We start from the raw sequence: 19,420 nt of genomic DNA, 5'->3' as shown, positions 1-19,420 counted from the left end.
CGCCGCCCTCAACCCGCCAAGATGTGCCGCGTGCCACGTAACCAGCAACGAGATGACGAACAAAAGAGCATCATTGCAGCATCCGAAAGCATCGAAGCACTCTTCTTTTCACTTGTCCGTCTGCCATCTCATTCACCGGACAGGCGAGCAAGGACAGTGCAGACAAAATGACCAACTCGCTCGTATCAGCTATAGACGGTGTCATCACCTACTTGGCCAAACTCGTTGATACACCTAAAATCAATTATAGGGAATTGGTGATACTCAGTACATGGGTTCAAACAGCTTTTGAAGTCTACATCTTGTGAGTGGACACTGCAATAACCTTCGCTGCAAGCAGGACCATCTCTTAAGTAATGAACACCGAAGGGTATTCTGATTTATGTTCGTTGATGCCTGTAGACGTCGTCAATTACCATGCTACGAGCGACCTCTCCCACCACCCGCACTGAAACAGCACGTATCAAAAGAGACATTCACCAAAGCTCAATCGTACAGTAAAGACAAGACCAGATTCGCTCTTTTGAAATTGATCTTTGATCAATTCTTAGGATGGGGTTTGATCAAATTAGGTGCTTATGCTGGATTATGGAATTTTACTGGTGGTCTTTTGAGTAAAATTGGTATTTCACCTAATCGAGTTGTAAGTGCTCTTCAGCCTCAGACATAGCTCCTTTGTTCGATCTCTCTCACTCACTGATAATTCGTTCTGAATTTTGGCCCTGAGTAGACTACACATTCATTAGCATGGATGACAGTGTTAACTCTCATCTCTTCTTTCCCCGGTTTACCTTGGTCGTACTACCAAACATTCGTGTTAGAGCAGAAACATGGTTTCAACAAGTCAACCGTTAGGTTGTGGATAGCAGATACTATCAAGACTTATGCTCTGGCAGCTGTCATTGGCTTACCTGTCTTAGCTGGGTTCTTGAGGATAATCGATTGGGCAGGTAAAAGCTTTGTGCCATGGTTGATGGTTTTCCTGTAAGTATTACTCTGCAAGAAACCCGTTAGCAAGTGAACAAGCTAATGCTTTGATCGCCAGGATCGGTATTCAATTAACACTTCAAATCGTTTATCCGACATTCAGTAGGTCCAGCTATCAAGTTCCTGTGCATCAACCATAGCTGACATGCTATGTTACAGTCCAGCCACTCTTCAACAAGCTCGAACCTCTCCCTCAAGGTGAACTTCGAACTAAAGTTGAGGAACTTGCTGGTCAACTAGGCTTCCCTCTCAAACATCTCTATGTGATTGATGGAAGTAAAAGATCATCACATTCTAATGCGTAAGTCCACCCCCGCGTGTCCAGCTAGCTGGTTCTCAATTGTAGATAGAGATACGAGAGCTTATACTCTCGGTCTGATAGATATTTCTATGGTCTGCCCTGGTCAAAGCATATCGTCATTTACGATACCCTCATCAAGGATAGTACTGTGGATGAAGTCGTTGCCGTACTTGGTGAGTAGCTTACTGCTTCCACTTATGCAACATAAGCTAACAATGATCTATAGGTCATGAGCTCGGACACTGGTACTATGGTGAATTCATAATCATAGATATATAGCCAAGATCTACAACGCTGATTTCGTATCCCGACTTGCTGCAGCCCACCCTACCAAACTCCTCCTTGTAACCCAACTCCACCTCCTATTGACTCTCACCATCTTCTCAATCTTCATTAACAACAAATCTCTCTACGCTTCGTTCGGATTCGATCCCTCCCTGGCCGTCGCTAAACCTCAACCCATCTGTATTGGATTCATGTTGTTCCAACTCGTGCTTGAACCTACCGATGCCTTTGTCAAGTTCTTGTTGAACGCCGAGACTAGACGAATGGAATATCAAGCGGGTAAGTCATTCACACTTACACTCTGATATCTTCTAAAACCCTGGACATATCGAAAATGAGATGATTCGCTAATTACTCGGACATGTATGTATAGATGAATTCGCTGTTCAGTTAGATAAGAAATCCGATTTATCATCCGCGTTAATCAAATTACATATAACCAACTTATCTTCACCTCATAACGATTGGCTTTACTCGATGTATCATCATTCTCATCCTACTTTACCTGAAAGATTAAATGCGATGGATAATTATAAAGGTGAGAAGAGGTTGAAATTGAAAGATAAAGGGACGAAAACAGAGACTGAGGGAGCAGAGGGTAAGAAGGATTTGTAAGGTGATTACAAGTCTTTTCTGATAGGACTTAGTAGGGTTGAGAAGGACAAGTATGTGAAGAAGAGAATAACACATTCTCGTAGTGCATATGTATATATATATATGTATGTATACGATTTGATGATGACAGATGATATGCATGAATGGACACTTCTCCATGTTTACAGCAGTGATTGATTTCGACCGAAAGCCTGCGGAGGTGGAGGTGAACATTACGAGTAGCTTAGGGACAAGAGAGATATTATACGAGAGAGCATCATCGCGTCACTGTTACTATTCATCTATCTCCTCTTTCTGCATCTCATCCCAGTGTCATCATAATTATCTGTATCCATATATCTGCATCCCAAGGTCAACCCCTAATCCGACCTCTTGAATCCATTCCCATGTCCAAAAACTCTTAAGCCAATGACAAGATGACCTACAACCCACTACATCTCCTTACCCTCCCCCCAACGTCCATCGACCCTAAACCTATCTCTACCGTGATCAGCATCGACTCTTTCTCAGATACAATATGGCTCGGAACCTCCTCTGGAACGATCACTGCACTATGTACGCCCATCAGTCTGACGCGCAATGTTCAATTCCCTGCTCACGGATCAAAACTCTCCGCTGTGCCTCAGGGAGGGTATCTGAATATGGCTGCTGGGATCAATATGGCTGTAAAGGAGCTGAGGATCACGGATAGGGATGTGTGGTCGTTAACTGAAGGAGGAATTAGTGGGAGGAAGAGAGGTGGGGTCGTTAAATGGAGTGTCGAGTGAGTGATTGGCTTGAATCTATTTGAGTGGGTTGTAGATGGAGAATCATAAAGTCGAACAAGAAGCGAGATTCATGTTGATGGATCACCGATGGTGAATGATGAGTTTAGGCAGATAATATCGAAAGTCTGGTAGATGAGAGCTGATTCCAGATAACACCCACCAAGCGACCCCTCTCGTTCCCTTCGATCAATGGCCCCTAACCCGGTCAATTCCCACGAAGTAATCGCGGGCGGTACAGGTCCACTAATACTAGCCAACACAGCAAGAGGAGAGATGGTCCGAAAGATCGATATACCTAATGCACCCATTGTGAAGCTTTCTCCATCTCTATCAAGCAGATCAGTCTTATCGGCTAGTCTATCAGGACAGATTAACCTCTTAGATCCGAGGACGGGCTTCAAATCGCAATCGTCAATTGTACCCGTCCAGGCCCATACGGGTGGACTGAATGGGGCGGACGTACAGGGGAATTTGGCATGTACCTGGGGGTGGACACATATGTCAGTGGTTTGTTCATGCTATGTACCCTCAGTATTCTATCAGACAGCTGTTACAATATTCGTTAAAGAGTCCCCATAACAACTCATGTGTCACTTTGTTCTTCGAATTAATCGCATGACTAACAACTATCTCATTTTCATAGGCAGGGACACCCTCTACCCGACCCACTAGTCAAAATTTACGATATCAGAACTCTCCGTCCCCTACCACCCATCTCGTTTCCCGCCGGACCAGCATTCGCCTTACTTCACCCCACAGATCCATCAAAGCTGGTGATATCCTCACAGCAGGGGATGTTACAGACCGTCGACATGTCAACTGGATCGACCGGATCAATGTTCCAGCAACTTGATATCAATTCATACGTGACGAGCATGGCCTTATCTCCCCGAGGTGATTATCTGGCTTTTGGAGATGCCGATGGGAATTTACATCTTTGGACAAATCATGATACGGGTGAGACCGCGCAGCTCGATGAGAATGGTCAATTGGTCTTGCCCACATTCAACGGTTATGATGGGATTAAACCTGAATGGCCGGATCAGGCAGATCCATTACCTCCCATAGTCTGGGAAGATACTACGTGAGTGTGATGTGTAGTCGAGGCCAAGGCCACTGAAGCATTGTCCCCAACGTGACGCTGACTATCACTACGATTTGGGATAGCCCCTTAAACCTCATCGGTATGCCATACTATTCCGAACCATTGTTATCCAATTTCCCACCAGATTCATATGCCACAGACGCTTCACCATTTTTCAACCCGCCTTTACCTATCCCTACATCCGTGTTGAATTCGATGAAAATGGTAGATTTCGTTGGATATGCCACTACACCAAAGGAATTAAAAGGTAAACGATATGTTATACCTTCTCGACCGGGTGCTCGTAACGTTCACAAGAATACGAATGTAAATAACCAGAACGGTAGATTGATGAATGGTACTAATGGGAGAAGGAATAGTGAACCTAGATTCAGGAGTGAGAAAGATAAATTGGAGAAAAAGAATGGTGCGAAAGCCACAAAGAAGACCAAGAAAACCACTGGAAGAGAAGGAGGTGGTGGAGAAAATCAAGATTTGATGAATGTCGACGATGAACATGCGGTAGAAGATGACGATGATGATGATGAGCAAGATGCGGTGACGGGTGACGGGGAGATACCTAAATATTATAGGAAAGTGGAAATTAAATATTCCAAATTTGGTATAGAAGATTTCGATTTTGAGTGAGTCGATACCTCTCCAAAGCCACGTATTTACCCCTCTCATGGAAATATTGAACGAACGGCGTATATAAGAGCCTTATAGCTGATGAGTACCTTATCCTTGTAGATACTACAACCGAACCGCTTATTCGGGACTGGAAACCGATATTCTCAATTCCTATACCAATTCATTATTACAAGCTATTCATTACATCTCACCTATACGAGCTGTGGCGACCGCTCATATATGTGTAGATTGCAAGAAAGAGCATTGTCTTCTGTGTGAAGCTGGATTCCTATTCAGGATGCTGGAAGATGCAAAAGGAAGGAACTGTCAGGCTAGTAATTTCTCCAGAGCGTTCAGTGCCACGCCACAAGGTGTGTTATTGTGTCTACTTGATCAGTTCAACCATGCGTGTATATATAGGTGCTAATGACATTGTAAAATCGTATAGCATCTGCATTGGGGTTGATGGACGATCACGATAAATCGACTGCACCCTATGGCTCACTCATCCAGAATTTCAATAGATGGTTGTTGTCGACTTTCAGCACGGAATCGATAGTCGAGGGTGAGACTTTCGATATACGCACGAAAGATATCCAAGATCTATCTTTGAAGGGATCAGATGAGGTGCAAAAGGCATCAGCGATAGATCAGGTATTGGGTGTGGAGATCAAAACTACCAATACGTGTAGGAGTTGTGGATTCGTTTCGGAAAGAGATACAACGTTACATGCTGTTGATCTAATATACCCAAAGAAAGTGAGTCCCGATCTCATCTCAATGATGTTATCGTATCCATGAATGCTAATATCATGGTAGACTACCACTGGCACTGATAAACCCAAGTTCGATGATGTCCTCAAATCCTCGATATTCAGAGAAAACACTACCAAAGCAGTGTGCAGTAATTGCAAGTCTTTTGCACCGTTAGATTCCAAACGTACCCTCAACAGTGATAGAGACCAATTACCACCTGTATTGAGCGTCAATGCGATGATGACTTCGAATGATCTGTACGATATTTGGAAAAACGACCTTAAATCCAAAACGAGATTTTTGGAACCAAATGTTCAACTTGACATTGATGATGGACAGAAAATCGCGTATGAAGTGAAAAGTTTGGTAGTTCAGATACAGGAGGATGAACGCACACCTGCTCATCTGGTCTCTTTCGTTAAAAGTGAGTTACACATCTCATGTCTGTCTGTCCATGTCGTTATCGTATACTGATGATGGTCAATATTATGATTGCTTTTTAGTGTCGAATGAGGCGGGTTCCATTTGGATAATGTTTAATGATTTCTTGGTGAGGTCAATATCGGAAGAAGAAGTTTTCAACTTCCCGGATCAATGGAAAGTCCCTTCCGTAATTTTCCTACAGAGGGTTGATTCTTCGGATTTATTGCATTTGAATGGATTACCAAAAGAGATTGATAAGAGTGTGTTGTTTAAGGATGTTTCAATTGCTTGGTGAGTCAGCCTTTTACCTGCTTTTAGTACTTTAATGGATCAGATGTTGACGTAGCGGTGCAGGAATCGACGTAATGCCCTGATCAAACATAAGGTATTGGAAGAAAATGAATTACCAAAACCTGGGACACTTATAGCTATAGATGCTGAGTTTGTGGCTTTACAGCAGGTAAGCTTCCTATCTGATATCTAACACCTGAAGGAAACGATGTTGATTCTATGCTGCTAAAATGTTGTAGGAAGAAATGGAATTCCGATCAGATGGAACCAAAAACATACTTCGACCCTCTCATATGTCCCTTGCTAGAGTTTCGGTACTTAGAGGACAAGGTGAAAAGGAGGGTGTGCCGTTTATAGATGATTATATACATACGAGTGAGGCTGTGGTAGATTACCTGACTGAGTTCTCAGGTATCAAGGGTGAGTAGTCGGACGGCTTTAACCATCCGATGGAAGTGGATCGAGCTGACAGCAATTACTCTTCATAGCTGGAGACTTGGACCCGAACAACTCGCCTCATACCTTGGTTCCTCTCAAGGTGGCGTACAAGAAATTGAGGTTATGTAAGTTGAAGCTCTTTGATCCGCGATGTTACACGAGAGAATAGCTGATGTGAATCATGGTACTGTGTAGTGGTCGATCTCGGATGCATATTTATAGGACATGGATTATCTAAGGATTTCCGAACGATCAGTAAGTCATCATACCTCCTATCCTGTTTTCTTCCTATGGTGGATGTATGTCTGGATCGTTGACTTGATTTTCATTCGTCACGTCAATTAGATATCTTCGTACCCCCATCTCAAGTCATGGACACAGTCAACCTATTCACTATACCAGGTCGACACCGTAAATTATCATTAAAGTTCTTGGCTTGGTTCTTACTTAAGAGAGATATTCAAACCAATACTCATGATTCGATCGAGGATTCTAAATTCGCTTTGTTACTTTACAAAATATGGAAAGAGTACGATGATACGGATGATCTGAGAGGTTTCGAGGGGTTGATGAATAATGTGTTTTTGGAAGGAAGTAAGACGGTAGGTGTTCTTCAAACTTAGACCAACTCAACTTTTGACGTTGGCCAATTTCAGAATGAGCTGATGATGATGTGGAATCGTTTGTAGGGCTTCAAACCACCGATTGATCGTCCACCTTCACCAAATGCTTTCCCTCCTCTACCTGCTCCGCCTACTCAGACACCCGTACAGCAGAGTGGAGGAGGTAAACAACAGAAATCTAGAAAAGGATCAAATAAGAATAACAATCAGCAGCAGTCAAACTGGAATTCCGAGAATGGCGAGAGTGCAGGCGGGGGAGGAGGGGGAAGAGGTAGAGGCAGAGGTAAACCTCCTAGACAGTGGTAAAGATGAGAGGAGGACTTCATTTGAAAATGGCGAGCTATGTAGCCTAAGAATCGCATGTAGCGGTGAGGTGAGGATCAATCTGTAGGATCTTAGTTCCATCATTACCATGTCTGTTTGTATGCATTTAGTCTTTGATAAAAAGTATCATATTCTTTGCCAGACGTGCGTGCTAGTGCTTCTCCACAGTTTGGGGTCCCCGGTACTCCTCATTGAGGGTTTGCCTCATCAGATCTTCGCCAAGAGTCTTGCAGTCTTCCTCTTCTCTCCTCTTCTGTTCGCATCATGTACGGGAACATTAACTTACTCGTGTCCAGTTGGAATCCAAGCATTTGACTACTGCGCAATATTAATTTGAACGGAGTAAAGTAAAGTCATCGTGGTGCATGTGTTTATCGTTTTATCCCGTCATACGCCACTTACGTGCTACACTGCTCGTACTGGCTAGCTGTAGCTTACACGCGTTGTTATGGAACCAAAGCAAAGCATGCAACCAGGTACACCAATTGCTACTGCGCAGTCGACAGGTTGACCGCTGCTGCGGAATCAAGACCCCTGAACCCTGACTTCCTGATACCTTTGTCAAAGGACTAAAGGGAACTAGAGCACTAAGCGAGTGGACGGACCCTGTTCCTGTAATGACCATTAGAAACCCAAGATATGTAAATATAGAAGTATGAATACATTTTTATCGTAATGCACGCACGCTACCAACACCCCACACTGATCTTTTCAGTTTTCACTTTGCAGTTCAAAGACCAGTCAAAGTCCAAGTATAGCATAGCTTAGCATAGCTTAGCATAGCAATAACTCACTGACCTCGCTTCTGCTATCACCGTCACACCATCACAGATCGTAAACCTACCTGACCAAACGTAAAGATCTCCTAGGGAAAGCAGCAGCAGCAGGTGTCAGAGAACACTCGGTCCGACCTCACGCAACCAAGCTAATTTTAGATCTTAGATTTGCACCTTCAAAAATTAAGGTGAAACCCCTCTCTCTCCCCCTTGTGCGTGAATCAACGATCAGACATCAGACATACAGAAATCATCTATTATGGAAAACAATTCAATTCCAGTGATACATCTTTAGAGAATTATGATTAAAAATAATCACCATCTCAACCAAATCAATCATCAATATATATCTAGTAAATCGACTTTAACACCTTCAGATGCAGATGATATAACAGCAACAATCACCCCAAAGGCTAATACACCAGCTGGAATTACAATTATCCCGCCCTCACCCTCAAACTCTTTCTGTCCTCAGCCTATCGCTGGACCCTCAAGGCCTCCACGGTTACCGATTGGTAGTCCATCAACAAGTAGTCAAGGCGCAGCAACGACAACACCGTTGAATGGCGGTGACCGAGATTATTTCTCGATAAATTCCATCCACTCTTCCTCTTCCTCGACGACGGGCACTGACAACAACAGAACACGAAAGCCCTCGTCCTCGTCACCTTCAAAACATCTACGAACTCACACCATAACGCGATCACAATCCCATTATATCAACCGTACCCCTAATCCTGATCATCACCATCACCGACAAGATAAAAACGTCAATATTCCTTCCTCAACAGAAAAGAAGCATTCTCACCCGCTCAAGCGGTTGTCAATAGACGATAATCACAATTCGTACAGCCCAAATAATCAAGATTCGTTTTCTAGTAGTAGGACAACTGGATCAGACGTTCATACGCCCACTCAGGAATACGGTAATAATCATATAACAAGGCGGAGACCTTCACTCTCTACTCCGACTAGCATCAACCCATATACATCTCCTAGAAGTAGACAATCGAGTTTATTGAAATCACCGCCTACTGCACCGGCATCTTCCTCAGCGTTGGGTTGGTTGACTGGGAATAGGTTGACATTACCTCCTATTAGTAACAAACATTCGAAATCTGACGACGAAAGAGAGGAAGACGAAGAAGAAGAAGAAGAAGAAAAAGAAAGTCAGGAGGATCAAACAAGAATTGTGAGAAAAGATAAATATAGAAATAGGGATTGGAGAATGAATATGAGTGATGGTGGATTACCCAAATATGGCGAATCATCAGGATCAGGATCAACTTCAACAACATCGACGTCTACACCTTTCATAAGTATGACCCCTCCTTCTGCCAATGGGATCGGATCGATGTCACCTCCTTTACCAGTAAATAACGGATATGGCTATACCACCAATATCTCACCGCCTCGAACATCCATCCTTCCTTCTCAAGCACCTCTGGCATCCCCGTCGAACCTTCAACCCCTTCCTCAAGATCCGTACAACATCTTACCATTATCCTTACCATCTTCACCGTTCGTATCCCCTTGTCCTTCCAGAGCACCTACACCAGGACCATCCCCTCATCCATCTTTGCAGGATTTAGCTTCGGAATATGCTACTGCTGCTGCGGCCGCTCAGATTCAACCTAGTGGATCTGGTTCCAGTCCACGAACATCCATATCAACATCTAGTTCGAGGTACGGTTGGACGACCGGTCGATCAGATTCGAGATCATCCGAAGAAGACGATTACATCCCTCCTCATTCACCTATTACTACTTCTCATAAATCTCATAGACCTACTATCTCTATACCTAGATCAGGATGGTGGCAGAGGACTCTATCGAGATCCATCGATAATGACACATCCGTTTCACCCAAAATCAACTTTGATACTCCCTCTTCCTCTTCGAGTTCTAGGATAATTAGATTCCCTATACCGACCGTGTCAGCTAGTAAATTCGTTCCTACCGGAACGAGGAACTGGGGTTGGTTATTCGAGCTTATCCAGGATAAAATCTCTTTCACATCTTCAAACCAAAACACCAGTAATAACAATGGTGGTGGGGTCACGATAAATAGGAAGAATAGTATTTCAGCCAAAAGTAGGAATAGGGAAAGGGATAGGTTGATGTCTGGACATAGTCATACGAGATCAAATGGTGGATTAACAATGAATGCACGAAGGAAGAGTTTAGGTCCGAATCAGAAAGTCTGGGGATCCAAATGGTTAGTGAGGATAATGGTCTTTGTACCGACTGAACCATGGAGTATCGTAAGTCTACTTAACCACTCACTGCAGTCTGACTCCATGCTGACTGACATTACGTTGACGACCTTTGTAGAGTCTATTTTTGTTATTCTTCGCTGCATTCGCTGTCACATTGACGTTCACCCTCAAACATATTTTGAATCCTGACAAAGAACCATTACCGTGGCGACAATACTGTACATCCAACTATCCCACCTTGTACTCACTGCAAGACCCCTCATTACCTTCACCCCATATCAATTCCAACGTAAACTCCAATCCTTCATTCCCATCTTCTGCACATATCGAATCCGTACCTCTAAACTCTTTCGCACCTACCTCGTCTAAACCCTTAACTCTAATGCCTTTGACTCCTCAACATCCAGCTTGGCCCTACCACCCACATCTCACTCCCCCTCAACCTCAGATCTCGTCTACCGACAGCTCCATCGACCCTGTTGGAGTGTTGATAGGAGTTTTCACGACTGATGCAGGGGTGGAACGGCGTCATATGATAAGACAGAGTTATGCCTCGCATTGGAGATCTAGAAGAGAAGGTACAGAAGGTGTTAGAATTAGATTCGTAATGGGTAGACCAAGGAAGAGGTTTGAAAAAGCCGTTCAACTGGAAATGGAAGGTGAGTCGCATAATTCTTTTCCAATTATATTCTGGCATAGGATGCTGACTGGGGTGATATGATGTAATAGCGTTTAACGATATTCTGTTGCTTGACATGGACGAGAATATGAACAGCGGTAAAACACATGCGTTTTTCTCTTGGGCAGCTGAAAATGCTACTGTACCCCATTGGGAATATCCAAAACTTCACAATCTAGATGATGACCAAGCTCATTCTTTATCGCCCGTATGGAAAGGTGAAAGAAAACCTGATTACGTGGTCAAAGCGGATGAAGATAGTTTTATCATGCTTGGGGAATTGGAAAAGAGGTTGAGGGTCGCTCCGAGATCGAAAGCTTTCTGGGGATGTAAGTGTCATCTTCAGAAGATCGCATGAAAGGAATCTGATTGCTAATATGATTATATGATAGATCTCGTCAAAAATACGTTTATGGCTGGTGAATGTTATGCGCTATCTTTCGACTTGGTTCAGTACATTCACGCTTCGCCTGCCCTGAGGACTCTCACACGAGGCAAGGAAGATAAATTGGTAGCGAAATGGATGAATATGCATCCTGAGAGGGAACAGATAGTTTGGATGACGGAGAGATGTTGGATCTATGATCATCCAAAGGCTGGTACAGTGTAAGTATACAAGTTCCCTGTTCTTCAGATGATTCGTGGATTGTGCTAATTGTCATCGGGATGTTGTAGCTACTCTCACGGATTCCTCTTTCCCTCCACTGTTGCTGAAGTCCGAATGGAAAACACCACTGGACTTTCTCCATCTACATTGGCCTCAAGAGGTGGTGCCGAATCGGCCAATTCTTATTCAAGCGTTAGCAAATTCGGAGTTGCCTATCGACCGCTATCAAATGATATGACAGTTTCTCAACAGGTCGAAGCTCTTGTCGAAGGATCTTCTTTATCACTCTTACGCGATTGTCTATCTACTCCGAAATCAACGAATGATCAAAAGCATCAACAAACATTCTCGAAACCTGCTTCTGCAGTTGGAGAAAGTCTTAAAGAGAAGATTAATAGGGTATATTCCACACGACCGACTCGAAAGGAAAGGTTTTTGGGTGATGAGAATGAGATGAGTAGTAGTAGTACTGTAGTGGTGCATTATATCAAGAAGAACGAATGGTTCATTGAAACTATGGTTGCCCTCTTGGGAGTTGGAGGATCGTCGATGGAGTATGATGGAGATGTATGGCATAAGGGGGTTGGAACGGGGTTGGGAGCGTTGGAAAGAAGGAAAGGAAGAGTGGTTGATTCTCGATCGCTAATACATGGAAATCAAGTTGGGCAAACTGAAGAAGGACATGAGGAAAGGGAACATGTGAAATTGAGGAAAGGCGATGGGTTGTAATCAAACTGTTAAAAGAAAATGAAAGTAACAGGAAAACGAAAAGTAGACATACCCTTTCAATGGGGATCAGTTAGATGAGTTTTTTATCATCGTATAATAATGATAATGTTTGTTTGTATGTTTATGAAATTAATTTGCATTGTTTGATTTGTCTGTGATGGTTTTGACTGCAAGACGGAGTGCAGAGCAAGTGATCGTGTACTGAAATCGTACAATTGGACCTGTCAGTTGAGACTTGGATCGCAGGCGTTCAAACGTTCAGTACTAATCTTAATGTGATTCGGGAGTTCATGATGATGCCGAAGTCTGAAAGTCCACATAGAGTAAACACCATACATCCGCATTTGAAATATATACAACATAGATAGATACATTTGAGAGTAATGAGTATCAGCGTAGTTTAGTCCTCGATATATCATCTCTAAATTAACATATCAAGGGTGGAACGACGCAACGCCGGCTCAATCACTTTCACTTGCGTGAGTAATGAATTGAAACACAGGTTGTCTAGACCTAAAGCGTTTTTATTCCAAATCGACTAGTAAGTTCAACTCGTATGATCTTCTTTAAGCCTTACGGCGAAGAGAGGTAGAGAGGAACTAGGCAAATGCGCTTGGGTAGGAATAGTTGTAGATTTTGAAGGGATGGGTTGGTGTGCGTGATATGGTAGGAGGTGTACAGAAGGTATGTTGATGCATGCTATGGGTCGCTATGATGTGAGTCAAGGTATTGGATGTTTAGACAGGAGACAGGAAAGAAAGAATAAAGAAGAACAAAGGAAAGAGTATCTTGTAGTCGAGTTGTTGAAAGGTTGTTAGTTGATTTCGATAATTTGGTGAAATCAGATAGCATGACGTGGTGATATCTCATCCTGACTTGGCTTATCAAAACCTTTGGCTGATGCCCGGTGTACCCGGACCGATGGTATGGGTGTTTATAAGTGAGGTACGATAACTTTAAAATACCCCATTCCACTCCATACCCGCTCCCCCTTTCCTCTCCGTGCTCCACTCTGCCAGTGCATTGAATGAGCAGATATAAACTCAGCCAGTCACGAGCACACCGATGACAAATGACTTAACTTGCGAGTTAAATATTCGGTTATTCTACCTATGTTGATCTACCGGAGCACCATATGGATCAGAGGGGCAAGAGCGGGGTCCGGGTGACAGTCGAGCTAATTTAGTGACTAATGGGAAATGGAAAAAGGTAAAAGGTAATGTGACCGATCACCATCAGTAGACGTATTCCTTGTGTGTTTATATATATATAAATCAAGCCAAGAGTTTGTCTGGGCTATGACAACCCTCTCCATCTTACTCATACTGATTTGACCAATTGACTATACTGTACTGTCTGTTAATTTATCAACTCGGAAGTGATACCATAAGTGATAAACCAATATGACAGATCATCATCATCATATCAGAGGGATTAACACCGGGAATGGGCATGGAAATGGAAATGGAGAGAAATATGAGATAACCACTGCTTCTCGAACTTCATTGGATTCACATCGATATGTAGCCAATACGGAAGATTCAAAAATGCCAGATACGATGCCTGATCACTCCAAATTGGCTGCTGAGCAGATTGCCAGCATGTCGCCTGAAGAGTATGCCGAAGCGGAGAAGAAACTTTTGAGGAAGTTGGATTTGAATTTGATACCTTGGATGACGTGAGTGGGAGTGGTTTTTACTCGAGATCCATGTTTTATGTTGTATATGTTCGCGAAAGAGAACCGAGCTGATATCATATGAATTGGTGTATTGTAGACTGCTGTACTTGCTCAGTTTCATTGATCGAGTAAATGTGGGAGCAGCGAAACTTGTCGGTGAGTCAACTACATACTGTCTCACCAATATCTCGATAATGTATAGGATCATGATCATAAGCTGATTCACGAGTTCCAAACAGGATTGACAAAGGACCTTAATCTCTCTTCTTTGGAATACTCAAACGCTTCCATGAGTGAGTGATCTGAATAATATCAACCTCACGTATCTTTCAATTGACCATCGTGTAAATTCGATCTCTCTCGCATAGTCTTCTTCGTCAGTTACGTAGCATTCGAAGTACCTTCAAATCTGGTTTTAAAGAAACTCAGACCTTCACGATGGATTCCATTTACTATGGTAGGTCTAGCTATCATGTCTGCAGTTAAGGGCAGATAAAGCTAACAGATGATCACGTAATGTCAGATTTGCTGGGCCATCTTCCAAACTTGCAGTAAGTCTCTCGTTTTCACTTGGATCGACCTATTCTATCTTATCAATTTCAACAATCTACTCACCTTTGTGTCCGACTCATCTAGTGGGTCTTGTCACAAATTACGGACAACTTTTAGCGCTACGATTTTGTCTCGGTTTATTCGAATCTGGTCTGTTCCCAGGTCTGAACTTTTACCTCACAGGATGGTATAGACGTGATGAGCTCAATAGACGAGTATCCGTATTCTTCTCTGGTGCAGTGCTTAGTGGTGCATTCGGAGGAATATTGGGATGTAAGTGATTTGACTTGACTGAAGCCTATTCCAGTCATTTTGGAGACATGTTGACAATGTTTGTATAGACGGGCTGAGTAAGATGGATGGTATTGGTGGGAAAGCAGGATGGGCCTGGATTGTGAGTCAAGTCTATAATCGCTTCTTTCTTCAAATTGTCTGGGAGCTGACCAACGATATTCTTTTCGTCCTAATAGTTCATCATCGAAGGACTTCTCACTTTCGTTATTGCCGTCGCATCATTCTGGATGATCCACGATTGGCCCGACAGAGCCAAGTTCCTTACTCCAATCGAACGAGAGATGGTGTTGGTGAGACTGAGACAGGAGCAAGGTCTCGCTGCTGAAGGTGGTTTCAATTGGAGAGTCATCAAGAAAGCTTTGGTCGATTGGAAGGTAAGCCCTCACTCAGCTCAACGATCATAGGCGACGCAAATGCTGATCTGGAGATTGTTGATGTAGACTTACTGCCTGATGTTAATGTATATCGGAGCTGCGGAACCTCTCTACAGGTGAGCTCACCTTTCCGTAGTTCTTTCTGCGATGGTGCTGAGCTGACGTTATATGTTCGTAGTGGATCGTGAGTATAATCATCAGATAGAGTCCATGGCTTTTTTCTAATTTATTTCTTCATCAAGCCTCTTCACGCCGACCATTATCGCCTACTTGGGTAAATTCTCGATCTCCGCATCCCTTCTTCTCAGTACTCCACCATACGTCCTTATGTTCATCACCACCATCGGTACTGCGTTCCTGAGTGATAGATATCAAAGAAGAGGGTTCTTCCTAATGGGATGGTTAGTGACCGTTCCATCCTGCATCTCGAGAATCTTGCTAACGCTTCTCGCAGGTCCCTGGTCGGTGCTACAGGTTATCTCCTGTTATTGACTATTCCGATTCGATACCCCGTATGTGTTGAACTGATTTCGCAATCGAAGGAGAGAAGTCACGATGAGCTGACGACATGGTCTAGGGCGCATTGTACGCCGCGGTATATGTCGCATCTTCGGCTGTGGGACCTTTGATCGCTACCACCATTAGTTGGACTGGTAACACCTTTGGTAACCACTGTGAGTGATTTTCTGTATATTTAGATTATTTGACGCAGTTCTCACGGTTAGTATTTCTCCAATTGAATAGACAAAAAAGCCGTAGCGATGGGGCTCGTCTTCTCAGCCGGTAATTCGGGAGGTATCGTCTCATCACAAGCATACAGAAACAAAGATGCGCCTCGATTCTTACCTGGACACGCAACAGCCTTGGCATTCTGCTTGTTGAACTTCACAATGGCTGTCATCCTTTACTTTGGCGTAAAGCGAGAAAACAAGAGGAGAGATCTGAAATATGGTCCTCCACCTAGACCAGATGAGGTGTTCGAGTTTGAGGATCCAGAGTATCAGGCTAAATGGGGTCTACAAGGGATGTCGAGGAAGGAGATTGTGGAATTGGGAGATGATCATCCTGCATTTAGGTATATGCTCTAGTTCGTGTATGATCGGTCGAAGGTCCTGGGCTGGGTGGGACGAACTACATGAGTTGGTAGAGGTGTGAGTAGAAAGCGGTAGGGGAGTTCAATCAAATTCATCTTCAAAAATGAAACAAGCGGTCGAGTTGAGCTTGTGCTCTAGGATTGTGCATGGGGCGGTCTTTATAACCGCGTTCCCGGCGTCAAATTTTGGAGACCGGTATAATACTTTCTTGACTCAAGTTGGTATGGTAGTATTCGAAGCGTAAGTATCGCGAATGTATAAGTTTGAATCAATGGCATGGTAAACACCATCAAGGAGCTTACTGTAACATTGGAATGATAAGATCTATGAAGAACGCTAGGACCTCCTTTGGATGCTTTGTGCCTGTATATGACGCTATTGGGTGAAATCCACCTCAATGACCATATCTGAATTTGACTTTCTTCCTTCTCCCTTCATCCCTTCGTCCTTTCCTTCCCTTTTGATAACACAAACGATTTGGTACTCACTGACTCAGGAATTGTTTCGCGGCTGTCTTAAATATCACCAAACCAAGATGACAAAAAGACGAGCTACTAATTATCCCTTGGCAAGAGTAAGAGAGCAATATTATCCTGATCCTACGAGTACTTCTTTCGTTCAAGTCAACGAGGAAGATGGAAAAGATAATCTTACTCTGCGATCACCCTATAAAAAGCCGAGGAGACCTGATTCACTCGATTCAGGGCTTGCGATCTATGATCGAAGTGTAATTTCTCCCACTTCAACAGGTGAGCTTTACCTCTGTACTCACTCATACGGCTGCCCAATTTCTTATTTATTGATTGATATCTTTCAACCGATGATTCAGATACACATGATCTCCAGGGACGATCGATTCAGCTTCCCTTCTCCCCGCATCTCCATGCTTTGTCAGAGTCATCGCGTGATGACCAACCCACGGAGAACGCCAGTCGACCTCAGCCTTCTTCGCCGATTTTCAGAACTCATGGTTCTCGATCAGTATCTCCTTTGTCACTGTGGTCCCCTCGATCTGGGAACAGGATCAACATCGACATGGAAAATTCGAACGAACACGAGGTATACAAAGCAGGTTGTACCAATCCTGTCTTAAAACCAGATTCGGAAAAAGGTCTTGCAGGTATATTCCCTTCTTCCTCTCCCAGTGAGCAAATCCCAGCTTGCCCACCTTTCACTATGAGCTCCTCTATCAGACAAGGTTCAGTCAACGGTATTGAAGATCCTTTCAACTCTCGTCCGCTGCATATGACCATGCCTGATTCGAAGTCGAGATACAACAGATTTGGTACCAGAACTGTTTCGGGTGGGAATGCAACAACCAGACAAACCGAGTATGGGAAATCACCTATCCCTCATCACGCTACATCCTCCAACACCAGTCTCCAATCTGACCATTCTAGGACTCGTGGGGACCAATCCACATTCATCTCTGAGGCTGGTAACCTGACCTTGGACAATGATGCGTACATCGAATCTCTGCAAAAGGAACTGAACATCGCTCAACAGACGGTAATAGACCTGAAGCAATCCCATGCTCACCAGATGGAGAAGAAAGACCAAGAGACCCAACTCCGTACTCAGATATACCATGAGTCAATCTTGAAGAAGGACAATGAAATTGTCGAACTGAAAATCAAGCTTAGGCAACTTGAAAGACAACTCTCCAATCTCACTGGTGGTGATCAAATAAGTGCCACTTTAGCCACGGATCAAGTGAGCTATCTCCCGCTATCACTTTTTACATATTCGTCTCAGGGAGCTGGCTGACCCATGATACTTATCATTTGCCTAGGGTACTGCACCCCGCTCTATGGGAGGGGTGTCAAATCGATTCGCAACTCTCACCAGAAGAGTGAAAGTCACACCCTTGAATAATGCCAGTGGCCGTGTCAGTGGCCCACAGCAAACATCACAACGCCTAACCGAGTTCTGTGAACCAACACGAGTATCAGATGCGTTACCTAGACATCCAACACCACGAATCGACAACGAACAAGATATAGAGGCCGGACTGCGACTTCATCTTGAAGATGTCGGAGAATCCGAAGAAGAAGAGGTTGAATGGGCGTTGTGTAATATGGAAGATATCGATGACATTGTTTCGGCATATCAAGAGGATTTGGAGTATCTCCAGATCCGCAAAGCTTTTGGAGATCAGTGTCGGGAGAAAGATGATTGTATAGGCGAGTGGTCGGAAGAAGGATTGATAGACGATAATGAGATAGAGGTTATACTAGCTTGGGCTAAAGAGGAGGAAGAAGAAGACCTCCCGATCGAAATGGTTGAGTGGTTGACTGAAGAAGAAGATCAGTTCAATGATCGTGTAGAGATGTACCAAGATGAATTCCAAAACCCATTCGCAGATCATTGGAAGGGTTACTTTGGACTTGTGGCCGATCCAGAAGCCCTGCGAGATGCCATGGAACGTGAAGAAGGAGAGATGGTTTTATTCGAGGGACATTGGATTAGGTATACAACTGGACCAGAATCGGACGGAGGAATGGTTTGGGAAGATGACAGGGAGTTTGGCGTGATAGACGATGGATATTACTGGTGAAACCTCCCCAAACCGAGATGGATCGGAACGTGGGAGAAGACGATGATTGATGGAGTCGGATACCTACTTGAGAGATGCCTTCGATACGGGGGTGATCGAGTCTGTGTTGCAGATATATATATATGTGTGTGTGTGTGTGTGTGTGTGTAGAATGTCATGACATCATCATCATTATAATCGTCTCGATTTCGGTGGTATTGTGGATAGCAACAGGAGATGACTCGTCTAGATGATATCGCCACAGTAAATGGATTCAAGGTGTCTGATTGATGTGAATATGCATGCATAGTACGGTATATACTACTGTGGGTAGCATAGTAAAGAAGATATACAGTATC

The 19,420-nt window shown here is 43.7% G+C and overlaps 5 protein-coding genes across 5 annotated transcripts; all 5 read left to right on the top strand.

Annotated features, from left to right (window-relative positions):
• Positions 1 to 167: 167 nt before the first annotated feature.
• On the top strand, positions 168 to 2,188 carry I203_107654 (uncharacterized protein; the record flags this gene model as incomplete). The annotated part of the gene is made up of 9 exons (XM_019145727.1): positions 168 to 304; positions 403 to 643; positions 731 to 984; positions 1,046 to 1,089; positions 1,147 to 1,288; positions 1,370 to 1,461; positions 1,515 to 1,541; positions 1,610 to 1,852; positions 1,947 to 2,188. 9 exons carry the CDS (start codon positions 168 to 170, stop codon positions 2,186 to 2,188), a joined length of 1,422 nt encoding a protein of 473 aa, XP_019005546.1.
• Positions 2,189 to 2,604: 416 nt separating this feature from the next.
• Positions 2,605 to 7,506, top strand: I203_107653 (uncharacterized protein; the record flags this gene model as incomplete). Its single annotated transcript, XM_065518231.1, has 14 exons — positions 2,605 to 2,951; positions 3,120 to 3,455; positions 3,599 to 4,039; positions 4,123 to 4,683; positions 4,790 to 5,040; positions 5,118 to 5,428; positions 5,489 to 5,849; positions 5,929 to 6,139; positions 6,203 to 6,308; positions 6,379 to 6,559; positions 6,628 to 6,702; positions 6,773 to 6,832; positions 6,923 to 7,179; positions 7,267 to 7,506. The coding sequence occupies 14 exons, from the start codon at positions 2,605 to 2,607 to the stop codon at positions 7,504 to 7,506; spliced, it is 3,738 nt and encodes a 1,245-aa protein (XP_065372961.1).
• A 1,095-nt stretch (positions 7,507 to 8,601) lies between these two features.
• Positions 8,602 to 12,533, top strand: I203_107652 (uncharacterized protein; the record flags this gene model as incomplete). The annotated part of the gene is made up of 5 exons (XM_019145725.1): positions 8,602 to 10,563; positions 10,634 to 11,177; positions 11,248 to 11,526; positions 11,590 to 11,803; positions 11,873 to 12,533. The coding sequence occupies 5 exons, from the start codon at positions 8,602 to 8,604 to the stop codon at positions 12,531 to 12,533; spliced, it is 3,660 nt and encodes a 1,219-aa protein (XP_019005544.1).
• A 1,403-nt stretch (positions 12,534 to 13,936) lies between these two features.
• On the top strand, positions 13,937 to 16,519 carry I203_107651 (uncharacterized protein; the record flags this gene model as incomplete). Its single annotated transcript, XM_019145724.1, has 13 exons — positions 13,937 to 14,211; positions 14,309 to 14,367; positions 14,451 to 14,504; positions 14,580 to 14,668; positions 14,735 to 14,762; positions 14,848 to 15,036; positions 15,105 to 15,157; positions 15,234 to 15,431; positions 15,498 to 15,547; positions 15,674 to 15,832; positions 15,886 to 15,943; positions 16,009 to 16,105; positions 16,176 to 16,519. 13 exons carry the CDS (start codon positions 13,937 to 13,939, stop codon positions 16,517 to 16,519), a joined length of 1,653 nt encoding a protein of 550 aa, XP_019005543.1.
• Positions 16,520 to 17,060: 541 nt separating this feature from the next.
• Positions 17,061 to 19,082, top strand: I203_107650 (uncharacterized protein; the record flags this gene model as incomplete). The annotated part of the gene is made up of 3 exons (XM_019145723.1): positions 17,061 to 17,274; positions 17,355 to 18,238; positions 18,318 to 19,082. 3 exons carry the CDS (start codon positions 17,061 to 17,063, stop codon positions 19,080 to 19,082), a joined length of 1,863 nt encoding a protein of 620 aa, XP_019005542.1.
• Positions 19,083 to 19,420: the final 338 nt, after the last annotated feature.

This window comes from Kwoniella mangroviensis, chromosome 2, assembly GCF_000507465.2.
Source record: "Kwoniella mangroviensis CBS 8507 chromosome 2, whole genome shotgun sequence".
In the NCBI taxonomy this organism is placed as follows: domain Eukaryota; kingdom Fungi; phylum Basidiomycota; class Tremellomycetes; order Tremellales; family Cryptococcaceae; genus Kwoniella; species Kwoniella mangrovensis.
This window is presented reverse-complemented; position numbering and strand designations above follow the sequence as displayed.